Source organism: Mustela erminea, chromosome 5 (genome assembly GCF_009829155.1).
Source record: "Mustela erminea isolate mMusErm1 chromosome 5, mMusErm1.Pri, whole genome shotgun sequence".
Taxonomy (NCBI): Eukaryota; Metazoa; Chordata; class Mammalia; order Carnivora; family Mustelidae; genus Mustela; species Mustela erminea.
Window position 1 is genome coordinate 134,011,046 of NC_045618.1, and position 23,410 is coordinate 134,034,455.

The following is a 23,410-nucleotide window of genomic DNA, read 5'->3' on the forward strand; positions in this document are numbered from 1 at the left end:
TCTGGATCTCAGGGAACCAGCCTGGCCAATCAGCTGCCAAAGCCATGACTTACTGTTTTGCGGATGAATAGAGGGGTTGAGGGTGAGGTTTTTCTTATTTTTTAAACACCTATAGGACTTAAGATTCCTTCAGCTCCCAGAGACTGTTGCATTTATTTTGGATGGCTTTTGTGGCACACTTCCTCTTTCAAATGAACTCTTTGGCTGTTGGTGATTTCTGCATCTCCTTCCGCCCTTTCTCTTATTTTGATGTGCCTCAAAAAAAGTCAGCCACAGAGGCCAACATTTGCTACAGAAATGCCATTCTTCCCTGCTTCTGCAGGGGCATCTCCTTACGGCTTTGACTCATGGTCTGCTGAAACGGCCCTCAAGCTTTTTAAAGGAAAACAGATTTGGAAGTCCCTAGTGGTTTGGGTACTTGGGTCTGTCTGTGGTCACACCCCAAATGTTCCTTTGGTTGGTGGCATTGGTCACATACTTGAGCTGGGCTGGGGAGTTTTGCTAACTGATGTTAAGGCTGAATTTGTGAAGGGTCCACAAGATGGGTTAACATGACTGAGAAAGGCCTCACCCTCCACACACCGTCTGGAGCAATCCTGTATAATACAAATACAATACCAGCTGCATGAGTAATTCAAAATTTCCTAGTAGTCACCTTTCAAAAGAAACAGGTGAAATGAGCTTTAATAACATTTTTTACTTAACTTAGTAAGTCCAAAATATTGTCATGTTAACATGTAATCAATATAAAAATCATTAATGAGCTACTTTACATTCTTTTTTTTGGTACTAAGTCTATAAAATCTGGTGTGTACTTAACAGTTACAACCCACCTCCATTTGGACTAGTCACATTTCAAGTGCTTAGCGGCTACATATGACTCCTGGCTCCCATGTTGGAGAGCATAGCTCTAGACTTTCCGGGTGGGATGGAGAGTGGTTATTCTGGGCCCCTTCTGACCTCCAAATTAAGCTACCCAACCAGCTAAATCATGATGAGAGAGATGGGCAACTAAACTCAACAACAACAACAACAACAACAACAAAGGAAATTGAAAGAGATGGGGAAGAGATGGAGTATATTTAAATCTCTATCTATATATAGCTATGGAGTATCCAGAGCTTCAGAGATGGGTTTTAAAAGTCTTGATATCACAATCAGCAAGAAGACATTTTTTGGGCTTAAGTAGTTATATGGTTCCTAACTAAAGTAGTCTGATTTATTATTTTGCCCACATGAAAGTTGTTCTTCATTCTTCTTGATTTCATGAGTTTAAAAAACTAAACTTGATAGACAATTTTAATTTTTGTTGTGTCTTTTTGTTCAGATCCCCTACATTCCTTATGCCATCAGGAAAGAATTAAATATCTCAACAGAAATGATAACTAACATGTATTGAGAGGTTGCTATGTGCCAGACACTTGATGCAAGTCCTGAAAAAGAGTCCTATGAAATAGGCTCCATCATTACTGCCATTTTTCAGATGAGGAAACTGAAACATTCAAGTTGCTAAGTAAGTTGCCCAAGATACCCCAGCTGGTAATGGTGAACTCGGGCAAGTAGATTTTGAGGTCTACACTTCTAACCATATATACCACTTCTTTGCAAAATTAATGTGAAACTTTGCATTCTCCGAAACTGTTCAAGATTCAGTCTCCTTTAAACATGTCCACTCTAAACACCCTTGCTTTTGAGTGTCCTGGCAAAAAACCATATGTCTTTCTGTGGGCCAGGGTTAGTACATCTTAAGCCCTATTTGGAAAATCTGGCCTCACTGTTGAGGGGTCAGACCATTTGCAAACTGACAGAATCTGCCTCACCATTGGAAAAAAACAAAACAAAACACAAAACTTTGATCAATGGTATAAAAACCAAAGTTAAAGTAATACCTCTTATATGTCTTAGAATTGTGAAAGGTGGATTCACAACAATTCCTGTTTACTCAAAAGTCATACCACTGATAGACTTAAAATGACATTCACTAGATTATAAAATGCAAGAGTAGCCTACTTTAAAGATTATCTTTAATTCATTATTTTTTCCAGTTCAGTCATTATAAAATGCAACTTAAGTGTTTAAGTTCTGGATAAAATTTCTCAAAGTGAAGACAGATCTGATCTGCCATTTTCAAGTGTGCCAGGTAGTGAGGAATTATGCTGGTTTCTGCATCTGGGCCTTAACACATAAATTATTATACATGTTCAGAGTCTATATATCTTTTCAGTTTGTAATATAAATTTGTCTTCCTTTTCCTATTAAACTGTAAGCCTCTTTCAGGGCAGGCTCCACATTTCTTGCTTCCTTTATCAAGCTGTGTATATTAAAATATGCTGTTGTCTTCCAGTCTGAACTGCTGTGGTTTTGATATCTCAAAGAGGTTGGTGGGAGTTCTGGCTGATATTTAAAACTCATCATAGTTCTTGGGTCTGAATACAGTGCTTGCTTTTTAATGTTCTCAAACCCCATCCCAGGCTAAGAACTAGCTTCTGAACCATTCCTTTGACAAATTAATAAGAAAGGGATTTTTTTCAAACTTTCATTTTAGAAAAATGGATAATTTTTTCAAATGGCAAGATGCTGTGCAAGGGGGTGACAAAAAGTACTGGCCTATGCTATTAATTAGGCAGAAAGAAGGAGTTTAGATTTCAAGCCTTACAAACATACCCATTCAGCCCTGTTCTGTTTTTCTGTAACTCTAACAGTGTATGAACTCGAACCCTGAAAGTTCTGGAACTTTGTTGTTGTTGTTGTTATTATTATTATTTTAATTCATTGACATGAGAGGAGCCCTGAGAAAGGAAGTGAGAGGGCACAGCTCCGAAGAACTGGCAATTTGGCATCTCCAATCTTCTTAAAGCCCTCCCCTGCTATTTTAGCTATTGACCTGATTAAACAAGTTTGGGATGTGTAGCCAGATTTCTGTACGCTAACGGGCCCCTATTCATGATTTAGTGCGATTTCATCTACTGGGGAGCTTCCCCGGCTGCCGAGTGGAAGCCTGGCTTCACAGAAGTCTCCCAGTTTTGTCAGGGGTTCGCCAGTGAGGAGTTCAAGCTGACTTGGAGCCAACACAGACAACGAAAGCCTCGGGTCATAGCGGATTATTCAGTAGCAAATTTTCCACCTTGTATCTCAATAGTGAAAAGTGACGCCAGAATCCCGTGTGCTACTCCCCGAAAGAGACTCTGGCAATACCTTCGGTCTAGTTACTCTCTTTCCTAGTAGCAGAAAGCGTTTCCAAAAGTTTTCTTAAACCTTCTCTGTCCCTAAGCCTAAAGGTCAGAGCGCCAGGTCCCACTTGGCTCCCCAGTCGGCCAGAATCTGATCGTTTCAGAAGTTTCGGCGGCGGGGGGGCGGGTGTAGATGAGAATAGGTAGTAGTGGGGAACCGCGCAGAGTGACCACCCGCGCATTAACGTAACGAAAGCCCTGGCTGCAGGAGGGAGCGAGCCTGACATTGAGACATTCCAGGGGGAGGGGAGTTGCTGTCCTGGAGTCGCCAGGAACGGCGGCTGCAGTTCCAAGAAACAGAGAGAGAGAGAGAGAGAGAGAGAGAGAGAGATGGCCGAGATAAAGAAAACACTACGGGAATGAGAATGTTAAAAAGCCTTAGGACCCAGAGCATTAGCAAACGGCTGGGCACGTGTAGTAATTTGTTAGACGAAACGGCAGCCTTCCAACTTCTACAAGGGAACAAGGGGATTTGCCCTTTGGGGGATTAGAAACGTTAACAGCAAAGCCAAAAGCTAATGAATGGGGTTCAGTGGTTTGTTGGCAATACTTAAATATTTCTATCCAGGAGCGCGAACTCTCTGCAATTACTCAGAAAGTAGGGTCTCAAATCAAACTAGAATACTCTCCCGTGCGTCTCCACTTTCCCCAATCCGAAAAGGAGCGGCTCGCGCGGTACTGCCCCTTTAAGACCTGCTTGCTCTCGGGCTCTACAAAAGGGAGTGACCTCTGGGCTTTGACAGCTCCCCTAATAACTACCACCGTGCAGGCCCCGCCCATCTGGCGACCAGCAGCGCCAATTGGCCAGCAGGCCGGTATCCCGTGCTCTGATTGGCTCGCCGCTTCCCCTGAGCGAACCTTTAGAACTCTGAGACAGACAATATTCTGTTACATTGTAGCAAAATGGCGACTGTCATTCACAACCCCCTGAAAGCGTAAGTAAGACTAAAAAATGTACATATTCCGCCTGGTTTCAATATGAAAAAAAAAGGCGCCTTCCGCGTGCCGAGCGCTGCCAAAGCACTGCGCTTGCAGGCGCCTGCAGCCGCGGCGGGGCTTCTCTTTTCTTTCAGCTCTTACTTCTTCATCTTCTTTTTTTCCCCCCAACGCGCAGAAATGTCAAGAGATGCAATTAACAAGAAGAAAATTGTTACATTTGTGTTCTGCTTAATTGGAGGACGCACCGAGAGGGGTTTTCGGCAGGGGAGCCAGGCGCTCGAGCGCTCTACAGGGGGGTCGTGGGCAGCTCGGGGACAGCACGGTCCCCCGAGTGCCCGGCCTCGCGGGGCGGCGAGCGCGGCGCGGGGGGCGGCCGTGCTGGGGGCGAGCGCCGGGCAGGGACCGCCTGGGTGCACTTGGCTGAGCCCCGCGCCTCCTGAGTCCGCAGCCCCTGCCGGGCTGCTGGGTCCGCCGGGGCGAGCGGATCGTGGCACCTCCGGAGTTTGCCGGGCGCTTTACGCCTTCCGATCGCTTGCGGGGAGTTTGTGCAAACCTTCCGGAGTTGGGAGGACCGCAGGGGGAGCAGTGGGTCCCGGGAGCCCTGCGGCCCAGGTGGTTGCCCCGGGCTTTCCTGCCGGGGCAGCCCCCCGAGCCTGACGGCGCTCCGGGCGGTCACCGGTGTGTGTGTGTGTGTGTGTGTGTGTTTGTGTGTGTGTGTGTGTGTGTGTGTGTTTATGCGTGTGTGTTTGTGGGTGAGCTGGCTGTAGTATATTAACGACTCGGGTTAACTTGGGGTTGATTTGGAGGCAGGGAACCTGCAGGTCTTATGAATGGTGTTCTCGCCTCCTCTGGGTGAAAAGCCGAAGCGGGCGGAGAGGCAGCTTGGGGCTCCCCGCCTGAGCCGGCAGCTTCTGCTCCCGGCCAGAGCGAGGGGCAGGTGCCTCTGGCCGCCGCCGGGAGACTTTGAGCGGACGCCCAGATCCCGGACGCAGGGGGGCGGGCTGGGCGAGGACATGCGGGGACCAGTCCCCGAGTCCGACAGCCAATTCCTGCCTGCCTTCCTTCCTCCTCCTTTTCATCCTGGCCTCCTTCCTTCCTTCCAGTCGGTGGAACTGTTAAGCCGCCAAGTCCGAACGCGATCGCGGAGCTTCGGAAAACTAGCGTCGCTCTACAATGGGTGCTATTGGCAATGATGCTGGCTGAGGAGAGCTCCCCTCCGGATCGCCGCGCGATGTGGCTCCGGGGTCCGCGCCTCTGGGACCAGGACTTCCCAGCTGGGCTGGAAGCCGAGGGCGAAGGGAGGGGGAGGTGCCGGTGGGGGGCGTTTCATGCAGAATTCTCCCGGGTGTGTGACCGATGCCCGTGCAGGTTCTTTCAACTCAGCGCACCGCGTTGGCACCCCAGGCTCCTCCTGGAGTTGAAAACCAGGTTCGCACCGGGGAAGGGGGGGCGCGGTGGTGGGGGGGCTGTTCCCAGCGCGAAGGAACGCGCGACAGTAATAGCACGTGTTTGCACCAGCTTATCTCCCATCAGTAATAGGGAAAAAGGTAGTAATGCCCCCCGTATCGGAGTTTTAAATACACATATATATTAAAGCTGCCGTTAAGAGGATACTGGAAGATGATGTTGATCATAGAGCGGCTCCCGGCTTTAGTTCTCGCTCGCAGGTTCCGATACACTGCACTTGAACGCCACAGCGTTTCACCCAAGAAAGAAAATGTTTTATGGCAGAATAAATGGGCGAACTTCGCCGCATCCTCGCTCCGGGTCGCTCGCCCAGCCACACCGCTGATGCTGTGAGTTTCTACCGAACCTACAGCTGGTTTGCAGTTTCCCCATTTCCAGCCGAAATCACATAGGCGGGCCGATGCCACCTGGTAAACTCAAGTTAGAGAAATCAATTTCACATGTGCGCCAGGTTTGTTTCCTACTGGGAAAGCGGTACCATCGTTACCCTGGAGCCTGCTCACGCGCGGGCAGGCGCAGTATCTCTACGCTCCAGGGTTTCCCAGCTCGCTCCAGTTTTTTGTTTGTTTGTTTTTTGAACTGCAGAAGGGTGCGTGTTTGGCGAGGGAGTCTGAGTAGGGTGGCATTAGAGGTGGAGGAAGGGACGGAGAAGCGGGCTGGTTTAGTGGAATTAGTTTTGAATTATTATACTCGTACTTTGTATAATTAGAGACAGTTGCAATGAGATGTTTTGTAATTCTGTGTCGCCACACACACGCACACGCACACGCACACGCACACGCACGCGCTAGCATATACACAACACCCCTGCCTGCTTTTTCTAGATGGGAGTTGAGTGGTCATTTTTAGTTAGCCTCTCCTTTTTGCATCCCAAACCCTTTCCCTGGAGGTAAGGGGGTGTAAACAATACTCACCTCCCTCTCCCCGCGAGCCAAGCCTCCTGCGCTCCGGACGGTTTTTAACTCCTAATGCAGGAGCACACACGTTGTTATTGGGAAACCTACACCATAAGCCTTAATTTTAGAAAACAACTTGTTTAATAAAACATCTTATACATTTCATTTGTTTTTAAAAGTTGCTGATCGGGAAACAATACACACGTAAATAAATTATGCATAGGATAAATTAGAACAAAGCGCAGAGACACATCCAGCTAAAGGGATGGATGGTGGTGTTGGCAGGAGGGGAGCAGGGAGAATGGTTTGGAGAGCTAGGTTTTTATCCTCTTGTGTCCCTCCTGACAATGAAACGGAGCTGAACGACATTAGCATTTGCCCTGTGTGCGTCGGAGTCTCTCTCTTCCTTTCCTAAAAAAAAGCTAACAACACGGACGCCCCCTACAGAAACCATCACACAAAGGTTTCCTCTAGGATTGGGGAATAAAGTGGTGGTAGGTTAATATGCTGGGGAAAAAGTAAGCTCCGGTTTCATGCAACACCTCTGTAGGGCTCTGCCTACCCAGAGTATGGACCATTTTTCATTATAGCTTTTCCATGTGGGACATTTAATAATTTAATAGCGCGGGTGACTGGATGGTACAATTTGAATCTCATTGCTTTGGGGTCTTCCTTAGGGTCCCAAGCTCCTTGGAACCGCATCTCCTCTCTTAAAAGTGTGGCTTTCTTCCTGCCTGTCTTTGATCCCCCCTCAAACTCCCTTTCTTATTCCTCCTCCTCGTACCCTTCACCCCCTTCCTCTCTGAAGCTGACAGTCTGGTTTCTCTCTGTTGGCGCCTTTAACATCTTATTACTGCCCAACAGGGTGTTAGAGGCAGAAACAGGAGCCGCCTGGACTGATCAGATCACAAAGAGGACGCGGCGGGTGGCCCCACAACCAAGCAGTCACATCTGGACAAATAGAATTTAACAGCATTGATAGACTTGTATGATGTGTAAATGGGTATTACACATTATTTAATTTAGCAGCTACATGGTCTGAGCTTAGACTGTGAGTAACCCTCACTTCTTACGTGGACAAGCAAGCGAAGGGCCATGTAATGAGGTAAAACCCATGCAGGTAACATAGATATGGGTTTGGTAAAGGTCTATGTAGAAGTAGGTCACATAACGTATTCTGGTTGATTTCTGTATACCTAGGAAACATGATGCTTTTAATATAGATTCTAATCTTACTCGATATTCTAGTTCAAGTAAACAACCCTCCCCCAAATCTGCTATCAACACTTTAAACAACTTACTCTTTTATTAAGTTATCAAAACCCTGGTTTGTATGCACTTAACTGGGAATGTCTGCCACCTTCTGCCAGACTTGATTATGCACATACATATCTATTATTATAACTGCCTGCTTAGAAAAGAATAACTGTTATTATTATTTAATTATTCTATATAAACCAACAGGGCTTTTCCTCAAGTAACTATTTGTTTAAAAAGAATGAGACCAGCGAACTATTTCGTCATGCTTCTAACTGTGAACCTACAGATACATAATTGTACTGAAACTCTTTTGTAAGTAGTTTCCCTTGCTTGGAGGTATGTGTCTCTATCTGTTTTGTTATTAAGGACACAATTCTGGGAGAAGTAAATACACACTTACTTAGCCAAGTTCAAACAACATGTGAGTAGATGGACTTCAAATCTTCATCTCTTTATACATCCTAGGATATGGATATACTGTATGGTAATCTAAAGTGGTTTCAGTGCCTGTGAATGTTGTGCAATTGTGGCCATTTGGGAGCCAGACCTCACTCTTGCTGTGGCACTCAGTTTAGATATCAGGGAAGAGAGGGTGGGGGGAGCTGCATTCCTGGTTCTAATCTCCTCTTAGCTCTTTCTGTCTGAGTAGGGGGGACCGTGGGTAGGTACTAAGTGGGGGATATGGCGGTTGGGACTTTGTGAACTTGTTGCCTTTTATGGGCATCATTTTAGCCCCTTATGAAAAAGGACCCTCAGGTATTTTAAGCCAACAGATGCCTAAGAGACACATTCTCCATCTACTTCTGGTTGCCACTCAAAAAAAAAAAAAAAAAATCCCTGAATTCCCCAAACTTCATTAGCACACATTATTTTTCAGCAGGAAGAGTGTCTGGTTTTGATGAGATACCCATAAAGGATATTAATTTCTGCCAGAACCCAAGTAGAGGCATTGTCCCAGGGTAAATCTCTGAAAATAGCCTGCCTTGCAGACCACCTGGGAGACCTCTAGAGATGGCTAAGAGAATGGACAATGCCGAGATCCCCAAGGTGGGCTGGCATTCAGAGGACACTTAATTGGACATCTCATCTTTCTCTGTCTTTATGCAATCATGCAGGGAGCTGGAATTTGGATACATCTGAGAAAGACCATAATGTCTAAAGCTGCTTCAGAGCCCTCTGCTCAGATCAAGGCAAAAAATAAAATGCCACGGTCAGCAGGCTTTGTTTTGCACCAGAAACAGAAAGGAAACTGAGGCTGACTTCTCTGTTTTCAAAGCAGAGCCTCCACTGATGGTAGTGGTGGTGGTGGTGGGGGGGGGCGTGGGTCATAAAAGACACCAGAATCCAGGTCTGTTTATTATCCCAACCTCGACAAAATAAATTTTGTGGTTTTTGAATGTTCTGAAAGTCAGTAGAAGACAGAAGCGTAGCCAAATGTGGCAAGCCCAGTGTCAAAGAAAGACCACAACCTGCTGAAGAGTTTTTGGGCAGCCTCGGTTTATCCAGCAGGAGCCACTGTAAGTGTGATTCCCAGCTCGAGATAGTCTTTGACTATGTAGCTCTTTAACAAGGAAAGATAAAGTGTGGCCTGGGGCTGGGATGGGTGGCAAGTAGGTGAGTGAGTAAAACCTCTGTGTGGTCCAGAACTCTGAAAAGATGACCGTTTCATGGGCAGAGAGCCTGATATTATGATCTATAGCAAGTTCCAAAGTTTTCTTTAGTTGTGTCAGTGACTGGGGCGAGATGAGGTGTTGTGGTGTTTTTCTCATTTGTTTTTCTTATTGGTCCGGTTACTAGTGTTTCACAGTCTGTGAGGCCATATGGATGAATGGGGCTTAGCATCGTAAAACTGTCACCCAAGGAAGGTTTTTGAAGCCTGTGATTTGCATCAGAGTTTTAAAAGCAGTGGTTAGAAGGTGTTGGGTGGGGGTGGGTGGGAAAAGGGGACAGGGCTGTGTCGGGAATTTCTAGGCTGTGTTTGTGAAGGGTAGTGGTGTGGGGGGTGGGAAAGGGGAGAGAGAAGCCTTGAGAAGGCTAAGAGTTAGGGGCTATGTTTGGAAGCAGGGAGGGGCGAGGGGATTAGACTCAGAGTGCCTAATAATGGGGTTCAAATAGCCCACAGTGAGTCCTTCTCCACCCGGGTCTTGGATAGGAGTCTGGGAAACAATGATGACACATGCCTAATCCCCCCTTTCCCCCCTCCCCTCCCCCCACTGAATCCAGAGGCTGTGGTCATCTCAGGTTGCTGTGACTTGAGTGCATTTGTGTCGTTATTCACTTTGAAAACCTGCTGTGTGTATTAATTGCCATTGGAAGCTCCAGCAGAAAAGGTTTTGCATCTCCAGCTTCCCACCTGGCATCAGTGTGGCCCCTATCTCGAACTGTGTCACTCTCCCATGTTCATTTCTCACCACTTGCCTGTCTCTGTAGCTGTGATGACTTCAGAGTCACGGAGGAGAAAAAGCTCTGAGAGAGAAATCCAGAGCCTTGAGCACCTGCTCCCAGTGGTGCCACGAACCCGCCATTGAATCTTGGACACAGAGCTTCTCTGAGCTGCAGACCCCTTGTCTTTAAGGTGAGGGGGATGCACCCAAATTCCCAATTGGATGCCCAGATTTGTTTCAGGTCAAAAGCTTGGTGGTAGCTCTTACTATGGTTGATTAGGAGAGGGGGGATGGTTAGGGGCCAAAGTTCAAATTCTTTCTCATTTTTAAAGCGTGTTTCTGAGGGGGATTTGTTAAGACTGGGGAGTTTTTTGTTAGTTTCGTCTTCTTGGGTCCAGTCCTGCCACATCATGCTTCCGGTTGGGGTTCTAACCCGGACGGCACCCCTTTCCCTTCTCAGCACCTAAGGCTGAGGACCAGGTGGTGGGCCCTTTAGAACATGGGTTTTTCTTCTGATTCTCCTCCGCGAACACTTTTCTTCTCATTAGCACCCCAACCAGAGGAGGGAGAGAGGAGAGAGAAGTGGGAAGACTTATCTGGCCTCTTTTGCTGTTTATTGGCACTCAGATAAAGTTTTTGGTGATAGAAAAGACTGGAATTATTGACAACACCTGTCTCCCCTCCCCCCACCTTCTTTTCTTTAAATGTGTGGAGGGAGGGGGGGAAGCAAGCAGAAGATTGTTCTCTTTTGGATTTCATTTATCCACAGTCTCCCTGGACATGGTCTCTCCTCCCCTATGGCACCCATTCTATTGACATGGAAATAAAAGTGCTTACTTCACTTCCATATGGGCAGCTGCAGAGCCCTGTCTGTTTAGTGAGCTGAAGTAAGTGGACCTGTACTGATGTCTCACTGTGCTTCCTTTAGTGAACCCCGTGTTGCCACTGAGGGAATGGAGGTGGCTAGCAGACTTGCAGGGGCTAGCTGTATCCTGGTGGGTATTAGCAATTATCTAAATTGGAATCCACTGCCTCTCCTCTTCCTCCTCTTGTGATGTGCCTCCAGAATATTCCAGATTCCTCTGGGGGGGGGGCGGTTATTATCAGGCTTTCCTTTGGTTGAAAACTCCTTTGGTAATTTTCTACAAGCCTAAAGAGGAAGAGAGGGTTGCAAAACCCATCAGAGAATTCACAGAAGCCCAAATTGTGATTCTCAGGCAAAATAAGAGAGAAACCAAAATGGTTACCCTGACCTCCAGCAGACAGACGCAGCCCCTTAATTTTTTTCTCATTGTGGTAAAATATACATAACATGTATATTTAACATTGGTGACATATAAATGGGCCACTGGAGCCATTCTAAAGTGTACAATTCATTGGCATTAAGTACATTCATAATGTTGTGCAACCATTGATAGAATCCATCTCCAGAATATTTCTATCATCCCAAGCAGAAACTCTGTACCTATTAAACAGTAAACTCCCCCTCTCTGGTAACAGCCATTCTGCTTTCTGTCTTTATGAATTTGCCTTTTCTAAGCACCTAATCACACAATATTTGTCCTTTTGTGATGGTTTATTTTACTTAACATCATGTCCTCAAGGTTCACCTATGTTGTAAAATGTGCCACAATTTCCTTTCTTTTAAAAAAAAGATGTATTTATTTATTTTAGAGAGAGAGAGTGAGAGAGAGAGAGCAAGGCTGTGAGAGTGTGACAGGAAGGGGGGCAGAGGGAGCGGGAGAGAGAAACTTAAGCAGATTCTCCACTTACTAGGGAGCCTGACTTGGGGTTCCATCTCACAACCCTGAGATCAGGACTGGAGCTGAAACCAGGAGTCAGATGCTTAACCGATTGTATCACGAGGGACTCCAAGAATTTCCTTCCTTTTAATGACTGAATAGTGCTCCATGGTAGGTACATACCACATTTTGTTGATCTACTCCCCTGAAGAGGGACACTTGGCTTCCTTCTGTCTCTTAGCTATTGTGAGTATCGTGGTTATGAAGATGGGTGTGTGCATAGCTGAGTTCCTGCTTTCAATTCTCTTGGGTATATGCCCTTCATTTTTAGACTCTTTAAAATTTATGGACTACATTTCTAAATAGTAGAGGCAATGCCCACTTTGTAAACTTAGGGAAGAATACTAATACTGTTGTAAAATGCAACCTCCTTATCCCCTCTCCCCTGTAGGAATACCATTATTTTTTTGGCCAGGTGACTCCTTTGAGAACCCAAAGACTCCCTACTTTTATCCCCAGCCATGCAGATCGCATTCTGCTTGTCTCCACTGCCTCTGGAGGGCACGGGGTGTGTCAGGGTTGGGCGTGGGGAGGCTCCAGGACCTGGTGAACCTTGGAGTGAAGGTATGGTTTGTTTCCTGGGCAGGGTGGAAGTTTCGTTTGGCAACAGGGGGCAAGGGAGCACCAGGGAGCATGGGACAGCTTAAAAGGCCAGAGTTAGTAAATCAGACCTATCGGCTTCCTCAGCAAGAAGGGTTTGGGAGGTCTCCTTTCTCCTCCCTTCCCCCTGCACCCGGCCCTGCTTGGCCCCCAAGGTGTCCAAAATAATGGGTGCGAAGACATTTCCACAGGTGTAAAGTGCACATGGGATGTGTAACTAGAACGGCGGTTTCAGGGAGCTGACTGAGGCCTTCTCAGAGTCAACCATTCCTCATATATTAAACATTATTTTTATATATTAAAACTCAAATAAATGAAATGAGTACGGCCTTACACAGCAAGCCTAATCATTGTTTCTCAGGAAATGCAAAGCCTTACTCATCCAGCTGCGTGTAAATAGCCCCAGATCTCACTGGGACTTTCCCCATTGTCTGGGTTTGAAATAGGTGAGAATATGAGCTTAGGGGAAGCCCTCATTTCTTTTCCCATTGTCAGCTCTGAACTGAGTGGGCCCCACAACATCAGAGGAAACACAAGCTCGGAGAACAGAGGGGAGAGCTTTCCGGGAGCTTGGGCTTCCGTCATCTGGCAATATCTGACTCCTTCTATCAAGTCAACTTTAAGGAAGAGAGGAGGAGAGAAGTGGCGGCGGTGGGGCTCGAGCTTCGTCCTGCTGGTCAACGAGGAAGGTGCGCTTTTAACACAGGAGATCAGGTGTCCGAGTTGATTCTTTATGTCAAAGTAGACCATGGGGCGCATGGTGGCGGAGGTCAAAATTCTAGAGAGTTCCATTTTCATCACCAGCCTTCAGAGTCAAGCTTGCTGCAACACTCCAACATTCCTTTACCTTATAAAAGCAAATTAAGTAAAAAATGTCATCTGGGCTCCCATTATCCTCAACTAACAATTCTTTACATATCTTTGTTTGCTGCCCGGTGAACTCAGGAGAACTGTCTCACCCTCTTCGGGGCTTTCTTCATCCTGTCCTGGCCAACACCGATGGCCAGCTTGCCCCTCAGAACTCAGTCAGCAGGGTAGCCTCCCTCCCTGCATCCAGAAGCTTCCCCTCCAAGGAAGGCCTCCAGTCTGTCCGTGTCTCCTTCCAGACTCTGGTTCTTTGGCAGGGCAAAGTAAGTCCTTGTAAGCCAGAAGGCGGGACTCCCCCCCCAGGCTTTTCCTAGGGAAACCACTTGGATTGGGGGGTGGGGAGGGGAGGCAATGTGGTGCTGGGGATGGGGGAGGGCAGGGTGGATGGGGTAGTGGGAGTGGAGAGAATATATTCTCTCCTGCTAATTATTTTCCCTGAGGACTTAGCCAATGCAGAACCATCTATTATCGTGGGAGCGCTCTATGGTGGTTCTGCCTGTGATGAATGCTAAGTGGAAACAAGCAAGAAAAATTAACAGGCGGCTGCTTCTGTCCACCTAATTAAAATGCATATCCAAATGCATAATTCCTTATGTTTCCCTATGCACACACTCCCCTTCCAATCCCAGTTCTATGGAGGAGAAAAAAACACTTTCCCCCAATCATTTCTCTTGATTATATTTCCATCAAGGAAGAGCTGGAGGGTTCCCTTAGAATAGAGAAGGGCTGTTCTTGTGACACTTTGAAAATCGCTGTTTTGTAACTTAGATTGATTCTGAAAATTCTGAGCTGTTTTTCGTTTAAAACGAAAAACAAAAACTTTATCGGACTGCAGAAAAAAGGGGGAAGGAAAGATGTAGAGAAAGAAAGGGGGGAAAAAGGAGAGAAAGCAAGCAAGAAAAAAAGTTCCCATCATTTGTGCTGACGTTTTTGTTTTGTGCTAAAAGTCTGTGTTTTCCGTGTTTTTTTTTTTTTTTTGAGTTTTTTTTTTTTTTTGGTTTTTGTGTTTTAGTGCTAAAAGTCAGCAATGAGAATTTTTAAGGTCTTTCTTATCTGCCCTCCCTCTGTTCCCTTCCCTGACTTGGCCCTACCTCCCTCAACCACCCCCCCCCCCCCCGCCCCTGGACAAACATCACCCAGGGTTTTGTAGAGAGATCGGAGAAGGTGCAGCTATCTGTGATCAGATAGAGAGAGAGAGAAGAAAAAAAAAAAAGGCGAAAGCTTCTGCATTTGGGGCAAGATCAGAGATACTGACATCACAGTTCCAAGTATGTTTTGAATCCAACAAACAATACCTCTTCATCCATATCTTCTCCCCTCTTTGTTTGCTGATCATTTTCTCCCCATCGAAGAACAACTTTATTCAGTGGCCATAAAATATTTAACAGACGCGAAACTTAAGTCACGGGGTTCAATTTGACGTCACGGCTGTTTCTGCAGCAACCCCCCTCCCTGGACGGTAACCCCCCCCAAGCCCCTTGACTGCCCTCCACAGCAGCCCCAGCTGTTGATTTATCAGGGCTGGCTGGCTCAGCAGTGCATGGAGATTGCTTTTAATTAACTCTCTTCATTTTTCCCAATCTTCAGGGAGCAGCAGCCCTTTAATGATTTTAATATTTTATCTGGATTTATATCCGCCTTATTTGTTGTTGTTTGACTTCCGCATTTGTTCTTCCTGAATCTCTTTCAGATTGATGTATTTATTGGCCCTTTCCCCCAGCCCCCAAGACCTTTCTGGAGAAGGGATGACGTGTTCTAAGAAGGCCCCGTCTACCCAACTTTTCTAGCACCTGCCCAGGGAGAGGGGCCGGTGTTGGCCTGTGTGATGGTTTGGGTGAGAGCCTTTGTGTTGGGATTCCCAGGCTCACCTGACTCAGCTGCAGGAATTTCTGAGCTTTCCATTAAAAAAAAAAAAAATCGGAATTTTAGAAAGTAAGATCTCTTTGCCTCTTTCGGGCTTGCTGCTTCTGAAAGGGAGGAAGCTACCTGCAGAGTTGGATAGAGGCTGCTTCCTGGGTCCCCAGTTAGCTGTAGGTTGAGGTCTGGATGGAGGTGCAAGTCAGATCTTTGCCACTTGATGTGGCTTCCGAAATGGCTGGGAAGAGCCTGTGCGGAGGCGCCAGATGCCTTCTCTACTCTGGCTGCCTTCTCCCTCAACCCTCAGTTCTGTGTTCCTGTGCCTGCTTCCCAATGTGGGGGCAGGTGGGTGGGGGGAAACACACCATCACTTGCACACCTTCCCAGCTCTGCCTTCCAGCTGCAAAGTCAACCCCTTCCCCCCACCCCACCCCCGCATCCCAGAGAGACCTGGCAGGCAGACTTGCGTGGGGGGCTCTTTTTCGGCACCAGCTTGTCCACAAAATGCCTTTTTGGCATCTCGGTTTGGTGATGTGTCTTCGGGGTGACCTGTTGCTAGGCAACTGCCAGCTAAAGTTTGAGCCTGATCTGGGGATTGCAGAGAATTGCCCTGGGTGACTCGTATTCACATTTCGGGACCTGGCTTTGCAATTCTAGCTCTGGGAGTAGGAGGCCGAAAAGACATATTTCCCCGGGTTTATGGAAAGAGGTATTGGTTTTTAAAACCGTGCCCAGCACCTGGCACACAGTCAGTATACCTAGATGTTGGTTTTGGTAATGAGAACGGTGATTTCTTCCCCTCATCCTTTTCGCTCTGCTACTTCTGAAAACCTAGGACAGTTCAGAGACCAAACTCTATGTGGGAGGCAGAGACAGAAAACCATGGTTTCCACCCCACGCTGTGGGGTTCAGGCTACTTAATGTCCTGTGGAATGTCTCTTTCTCATCTCTCCTTGGCAACTGTAGACCCTTTAGAGAATCCTATAATTGTGGTGGGTTGTCTTCTCAGAAAAAAAAAATGCATATACATGTGAACATCTACATGTGGGGTTCCTGGACCTTGAGGAGCCCATTTGTGGATGCCCTGGGGGTCCAGAGGCTCCAGGTTAAGAACCCCAGAATGCAGGGCGTGGGTGAGCTTGTGATCTTAAAACGATGCTTCCGTATCCCTGCTCAGAGGGACCGTGACCCCATCCTCTCCTATAGTCTTACCAAAGCGCTATGGCTCCTCCAGCCCCTCCCTGCCCCAGGCACATTCCGCGGGCACCTACCTGCTCAACTTCCAGGCAGTTCGGAGGCCCCCTTTCTTCCAGTGAAGTCCGTGCAGACCCCCAGGTAGAATCGGCCACGCCTGCCTCGGCGCCATTGTCCCAAGATCTTGGCCGCTGAACTACTCAACTCTGGTTAGTCGGAACAAGGCCCTGGAAGGCTGGGATGGTGGTTGCCTGTGCCTGTCCACTCCAGGCTCTAGCACAGCAGGCCTGGAAGAACTACGTGTGGAATAGCTGAGCAAATGAAATCTCAAGCAGACATACTGCCCTTCCTACTTACTTCGCTTCCAGCCCTGTAGGGCAGACACGTTTCTCACTGTCTCCCTTGACTGTAGGAGTCTGGAAAATGCAGCAGAATTCCTCTCTCTCAATTCTTCAGTTTCAGGAGTTGGGAAACAAGCATCAGCCTGATCTTGCTTGCACGTGGCATGTTTGGCTCTGATGAACGTCGGTGTCAGTTATACCAGCCCTTAGTTTCTTCACCGCTTCATTTTTGTGGAGTTAAGACCCACTTTGGTCTTGGGAAGCCAAGACAAGTCTTCTCACTTTGCTCCTTTCAGGGACGAAGTAAGTAACCTGAGGCTTGTGAACAGCCACTGATAAACTGACCATGTTTTTCTTGAGCATCTACTATGTGCTCAGCTATGTATGTATAGGATTTCCTGTAGCGTTATTTATTTATTTATTTTAAAAAAGATTTTATTTATTTATTTGACAGACAGAGATCATAAGTAGGCAGAGAGAGAAGTGGGGGTGGGGGAAGCAGGCTCCCTGCTGACCAGAGAGCCCCATGCGGGGCTCAGTTCCAGGACCCTGGGATCATGACCTGAGCTGAAGGCAGCGGCTTTAACCCACTGAGCCACCCAGGTACTCCCTGTAGCATTCTTTATATCTGAGGATTTTTATGAGTTTTTAAGATGGAGGAGGCCAGAAGGTGAGAGTACCATAATGGTTTAGCCCAGTGTTGGGACCTGTCCCATTGAGTTTTGGAGGTGAAGATGGCCCAGTCACTGTTTTCAGATGTATATTCTTGGAGACGATGCATTTTGCGTACTTTCATGGAACCAACGCCTCCATGGATAAAGCTTTCCGAATGACTCGTTGTCCCGACTATGGTCAATGCAGATAAATTCGCTTGACAGTGAAGCAAAAAATGATGTCTTGGAGATCATGTGAGGGTCTCCGTTTTTCATATCAAGAGAGAGAAGAATATCACTGTCACTTTTGTATGTACCCTTAGTGCTTTTCCATGCTCCACATCATTCCGCGGTGGGGCTCTTTGGGAGAAGGGACCACCCAGCAGAGAGGCCTGGTTCTGGGTCAGGAGTAAGGTGAAGACCAAAGGAGGTGATGGGCTCCTCGAGTCAAGTTTTATTTCAGATTCTGGTCCACCAGACATCCTGGTGCAGGAAGCCAGAGAAAATGCTGATGGCGCACCAAACTTAGGTTGTAGAAGCAGAATTGTACAAAAGTGTTTGTCAACTCAGAAAGGTCACACCGCACCAGCACTTTCTCTCCAAGTGACTGTGCCTTAGTCCCAGCGTGTAGCCCTCGGTGCAGAGGGCTCGCACAGGGCCGGCCGGTTCCTGGTGCTCATTTCCTTTCTGGGCAGTCATCCCAGTATAACACATACTTATACATATTCTGTCCTCATTTTATCTAATTACACACATCTCTGGGGGATGGGAAACAGGTTTGGATCATTCGGTTTTAGGTCAGTGATGCACAAGGTGGCTGAGATGAACGCTCCTCCATAGAGTTCTGTGAAATTCGGAAAGTTCCCGTGGTTCCCCGGTCCAGAGCACACCAGGGGGCATTGTTTGCCATCCCAGGGGCTGGAGTTTAGGGTCAGCATGAGAGCAGGGATGGAGCCTGATTGGTTTGTGAGGCTGAGCCTTCTGAGACCAAGCTAGCCCTTGCTGTTCTTTGAGAGGCAGGATTCTTGTGTTAATATTTGATGAGCTGCCAAAGTGAGAGGACCCCATCGTATAGGTCCCTCTTCTGGCAATCATTCGTTCCCACCCACGACCTGCCCGGAATGAGACTGGTTTCCTGAGAAGTACAGAACAAAAGATGCCCTGATTGATGGAACGATCTTGGTTATTGCCCCGTGGAGTTCCTGTCTCCTTTTCGACCCAAATGAACTACTTTGGACAATATGAAAGATCTGAAACGTGCCCACCCTTCTCCAAGACCCACGTTGGGCAGCCTTGGGCCACTTCCTGGCCTCTCTCCTTCAGGCTGTATTGTAGCTTTTTGAAATCCCCAGGAAAGAAAAGTCCGCTGGTTACCCTTTTATTTTTCTTTTGCTTTCTGCTTCTTATTTCATTCCTTGACCCAGGCCTAAGCCTCCCCAGCGTTCTCTGAGCCCTAGATAGAGGAATAATCCACTTAATGCCTAATATCAAGGTTTGTGTCTCCAGCCTTGGTTTCTTTCTGACCCCTTGGCCCCTTTGTCCTTGCCCTGTTGACACCTTTCTCCTTTTCCTCGTGCATCAAAAAGCCCTGAAGGGGCACAAAAAGAAGGGAAGAGTACTTGCTTTGTCCCCAGGAGGGCACACTCAATCTCGTGCCTGTGGGCGTGGGGAGACAGGAAGAGGAAAAGCTCAGAGCTTGCACACAGCAAACCAGGTGAGAAGAAACACAGTGTGTGAGGTTACTCTGCACTAAATGAGCGGACCAGCCCCGTAGGGGTCTGTGAAATCAGAAAAGAAAAAGCGTGTCCTGTGGTTGGGGTGTCAGAGAAGGTTTCAGGGGGGAGGTGGCTTTGAGCTGAGTCTGGAAGGACAATGGGGTCTGGTCAGGCTTAGAGGAGCAGTGGAGGGCTGAGGGTGGGGAAGGGCAGGCCTGACAGGGAAGTGAACAGAGATCTGGGAATCATCTGAGTAATTCCTTCTAGAATCCCCTTCCTTTCTGGGGGAGAAAAGGCCGGGTGGGAAGGAATGTGTGGAGGGGAGCGAATGGATCTGTTTGGCTGGATGGGAGTGGAAAGGTGGTCCATGAACAGAAGGTAAAAATGGGAAATAGCCTGGCACCTGGTTGCTCTGAGCGGAGTCGCAGTGTGGCAGCCAGTTCCTGGGAAGTACTTGAACACCTCGGAGGCCAAGAGAGGCTTCAGGGGGAGGCTGGGCGGCCAGCCTCTGTCCTCCAGCCGGGAGGAGGATTGCCTGCCTCCGAAGACTTCCTCACTAAGGTTGAATGGAATCCTCAGTCTTGGTTTCCTTCAGAATACGTTCTGGGTCCTTTACAGGGTTCCTCCCAGAGGTGTAGGGTGCAGGGGGCACACGGGGGGCCTATGCTGGTGTGAGCCCCTGTCCCATCCACTATAGGACAGTCCTGGCCCACACATGGGTAGATTTGCTTAATAGGGCAGGACTGTGGGGTGCCTGGGTGGCTCAGTGGGTTAAAGCCTCTGCCTTCAACTCAGGTCATGATCCTAAGGTCCTGGGATCGAGCTCTTTGCTCAGCAGGGGTCCTGCTTCCTCCTCTTTCTCTGCCTGCCTCTCTGCCTACTTGTGGTCTCTGTCTGTCAAATAAATAAATAAAATCTTAATAAATAAATAAATAAACAAATAATCGGGAAGGACTGTAGCATAAAGCCTGTTGAAGCAGTCAAACTAAAAATCTTTCCCCCTCTCTATCATTCAGTCACCACATCTTTTCTTTCAAAATAACAGCAATAACCCATAAAGGGTATAAATAAAATATACAAATGTGGTCAAGGGAGGAAAACATAAACGCTGATCCTCGTGGCTCAATCAAAGCCTGGTTCAAATCGGGGGAGCGGGGCTGCCAGTCTCTAGGACTCTACGATGGTGTTTCCTTCTGGGACAACTCAGCTGGTTTATCCTGCAGGTCTTACTCCCTCAACGCCACCCAGGCACATGGGCCCCCATGGCCCATTCAGCCTGCGCACCTGTGTGTTGCTCTCTCCCTCCTGTAGGAAGGTCTGGGGCGCAGGGAGCTTTCGGGGGGAGGTGGGGCATCACACCGGTGCTCAGCATTCCTTAGAGCCCTGCGCTCTGGACGCCCCAGCACTGTCCCAGGGAACAGCAGTGTGGCGGGCAGGGTCTCTCTGGCTGGGGCCTGGAGCTCAGATGCAGGCTCTGGGGCTAGAGAGTTTGAGTTCAAATGCAAGGTCCCTGACAGTGGGCAGGATTCCTAACCCCTCTGTGCCTCTGTTGCTTCATCTGTAAAATAGGAACGATAGTTTCTGCCTTCTGAGGGTTGTTGGGAGAATTAAATAAGTTAATACATGTTAAGTGCTTGAAGAGTTGGCCCTTATGACCTTCTTACTAGATGTTCACAGGGACCCTGCTTTTCTGTCTGTAAGATGGAGAGATGAACTAGCTGATTTCCCCCCAAATGGTCGTCTTAAGGAAAATGGGATCTTAAGTAAGAGAGCCTCTGATTTCGTCAGAAGAAAGAAGCTCTAGAACTCTGGCATTATTATTATTAATTTATTTTTTACTCTTTGAAGAATGTGTGAGGGAACTTTGGGAAAGATTTCGCTGTGGGATGTTTTGTCCGGGAGTTTCGATTATTGCATGCTACTTAATCGGTGCCCACGGTGGGTCCTTCTGGGAAAGATCGAGAACGTCACCGAAGCAGAAACACAGCACTCGGAGGGGAACAGACTCGGCTGTGATTGAACTTCAGGCTCATGCTTCCATCTACTGCAGCCTCCTCCAAGGGGGAGACAAGCCCTTCCTTCACTGGAGGAGCCCTGCCCCATCCACAGCTAGAAGAGGGCTTGGAAGTCCTTCCGAGCGAAGTGGGGGCCCGTGGAGAGTTGGTCTGCGCTCTCGTGCCGGGGCGGGCACCGTGCTGGTCTGTGGCCCTCCCTTCCCGGCGGGCGTGTGTAAGCATGTTCCTAGCACACGCTTGTGGTCGGCAGTGCTCTGGATTTGACAAGCTGGCATTCCTCACTCCAGATCTTCCAAACACCAGACCCCTATGTTATTTTTAACCGTCCAAAGTTTTTTCCACGTGGTGTAACTGATGGGACTCGGTAGCCTAGTCAGAGGACCTAAACTTCAGCTCGCCTGGCCTCCCTTGAATGGGCATGTGTCTGATGGCCCAGCAGAAAAACCACCCTGTTTTCTGAATTGACTGGTCTAAATTTCCCCACCCGCCCTACCCCCCAGTTCATCGCCGGGGGAGAAGAGCGTGCAGATAACCCGAGCTTGCCTGTTTCTGTGGCTCCAGATAGGAGGGAGGAAGATCGGTGCTGTCTGTGACTTTCTCCTCCTTGTTGTCTCTGAGTCCCATTACTGAGGGACAAAGTTCCGGTCCAGAGAGGTGACAGGAAGGGCACTGAGGAGGTTGGTCCTCAGACTGCTACCTCCTCAGTCTGCTCTGGCCTCTTTTCCAGCCCCTACTTTCCCTGAGGGCTAAGTCACATTCTCATCGCCCTCTGGGGACAGTCCTGGACAGATTTAAAAAAAAAAAAAAAATTTTTTTTTTAAAGAACCTGAGATCTCGTGGTGTCTGGTGACCACTGTTCTTGTGATAATGGAGAAGGTTCTCAGTTACCCACGTTCAGGAGAAAGTGCACTGTTTCACTGGCCTGTCATGTACATCATGAATTTCTCCAGCTTGTGTCTTGTTTCTCTTTTTCATTCACAATCTCTCCAGACAAGGGTGCACTTGGCATTTATTTTATAGTAGTAGAGCAAATATAATGTACCAGTTATTATGGCAATGGAAGCAAAACCGATTTGGACCTTATCTTTATAGAGCTTACAGTCTAGTTGGGGAGACAGACACTAATCATATAAATATATAAATAAAAGTTGGATCTGTGTTATACTGGAAAAGCCAGGAGGATGTAAGAGAGTATAGCAGGGAACACTGTTCTGGTCTTGTGTGTTGAGGGAAAGTCTCCTTAAAGAGGCAACATTTTATCCCAGGCAGAGGAATGGCACAGGCAAAGGTCCTGTGGCATATTGGAGGAACCAGGGAAGGCTGTTGGGGCTGGAGTGCCATAAAAGAAGGGAAAATGGGGCTCACGGTATGGTGAGAGGTGAGGAGGGAAGAACACACGGGCCTTGATGGGAATTTTAGAGATGTGTACTTTTCCCAAAGAGCTGGGACCAGTTGTAGAGTTTTCAAGTTAGGAATTGGCTTGATCCAATCCACATTCTAAAAATATCCCCCTGGATATATAGGGAGATTTAGCAGTAGGCCATGGGAAGGGAAGGACAAGTGAGTTCTGATGAGACTTTTCTGGGTAAAATGTAGAAAACAGAAATACGATAGGAGCATGTAAATGATGGACAAGGTATTAACTGGAAAAGGCCATGACAGTAGAGTTCTCCCTGTACCTGCTTTCCTCCTTCCTGTCGTTCTAGGCCCATCTGGTAGTGGAAAGAAACTGACGCCCTGTCCCCAGCCTGGGAAGCTTTTGACCCTGTGGCTAGATGGATTTTCTTCCCAAGTAGAGTTTGGAGCAGCTTGCCTCCCTCTGCTGTGCCTGCGTCTTGTTCCAAACCGTTCCTTTGGGCTTCTCAAGGTTGGACTAGCTACAGGAGGCGCACCTGTGTGACTGATGGACCGGTAGGCAGCTGGGCCTTCCCTTAGACCTATCGAACCAGAATCTTGGGGGTGAGGCTATGCAGTCTAATTCTTCTGTCTTCTAAATCTTGAGAACCACCGTCCCCCAGCCCTGTACCTGCAGCAACAAATGTAATGAAGCTTTAACTGTGGAGTTGGGTACATGTGGACCAAGGGCTTTGGAGGCACAGATGGTCTTCTTTGGGCCGGGCAACAGTACACCGGAGCAGACAAGGATCTGGGCACCGTAGTATCCTAGCTGACACCATTACAAAGTGACGG

The 23,410-nt window shown here is 47.8% G+C and overlaps 1 protein-coding gene across 4 annotated transcripts in view; it reads left to right on the forward strand.

The window, feature by feature from the left end:
- Positions 1-4,116: 4,116 nt before the first annotated feature.
- The window catches only part of DPF3 (double PHD fingers 3), a 258,847-nt gene continuing 239,553 nt past the window's right edge, over positions 4,117-23,410 (forward strand). For all 4 annotated transcript variants that reach the window (XR_004286165.1, XM_032345049.1, XM_032345048.1 and 1 more), the window contains exon 1: positions 4,117-4,165. Coding sequence is in view for 3 of the 4 variants with exons in the window: in XM_032345049.1 (XP_032200940.1) it covers positions 4,134-4,165 (32 nt within the window). In the remaining variant the exon portion in view is untranslated. The remainder of the gene's footprint in view (positions 4,166-23,410) is intronic.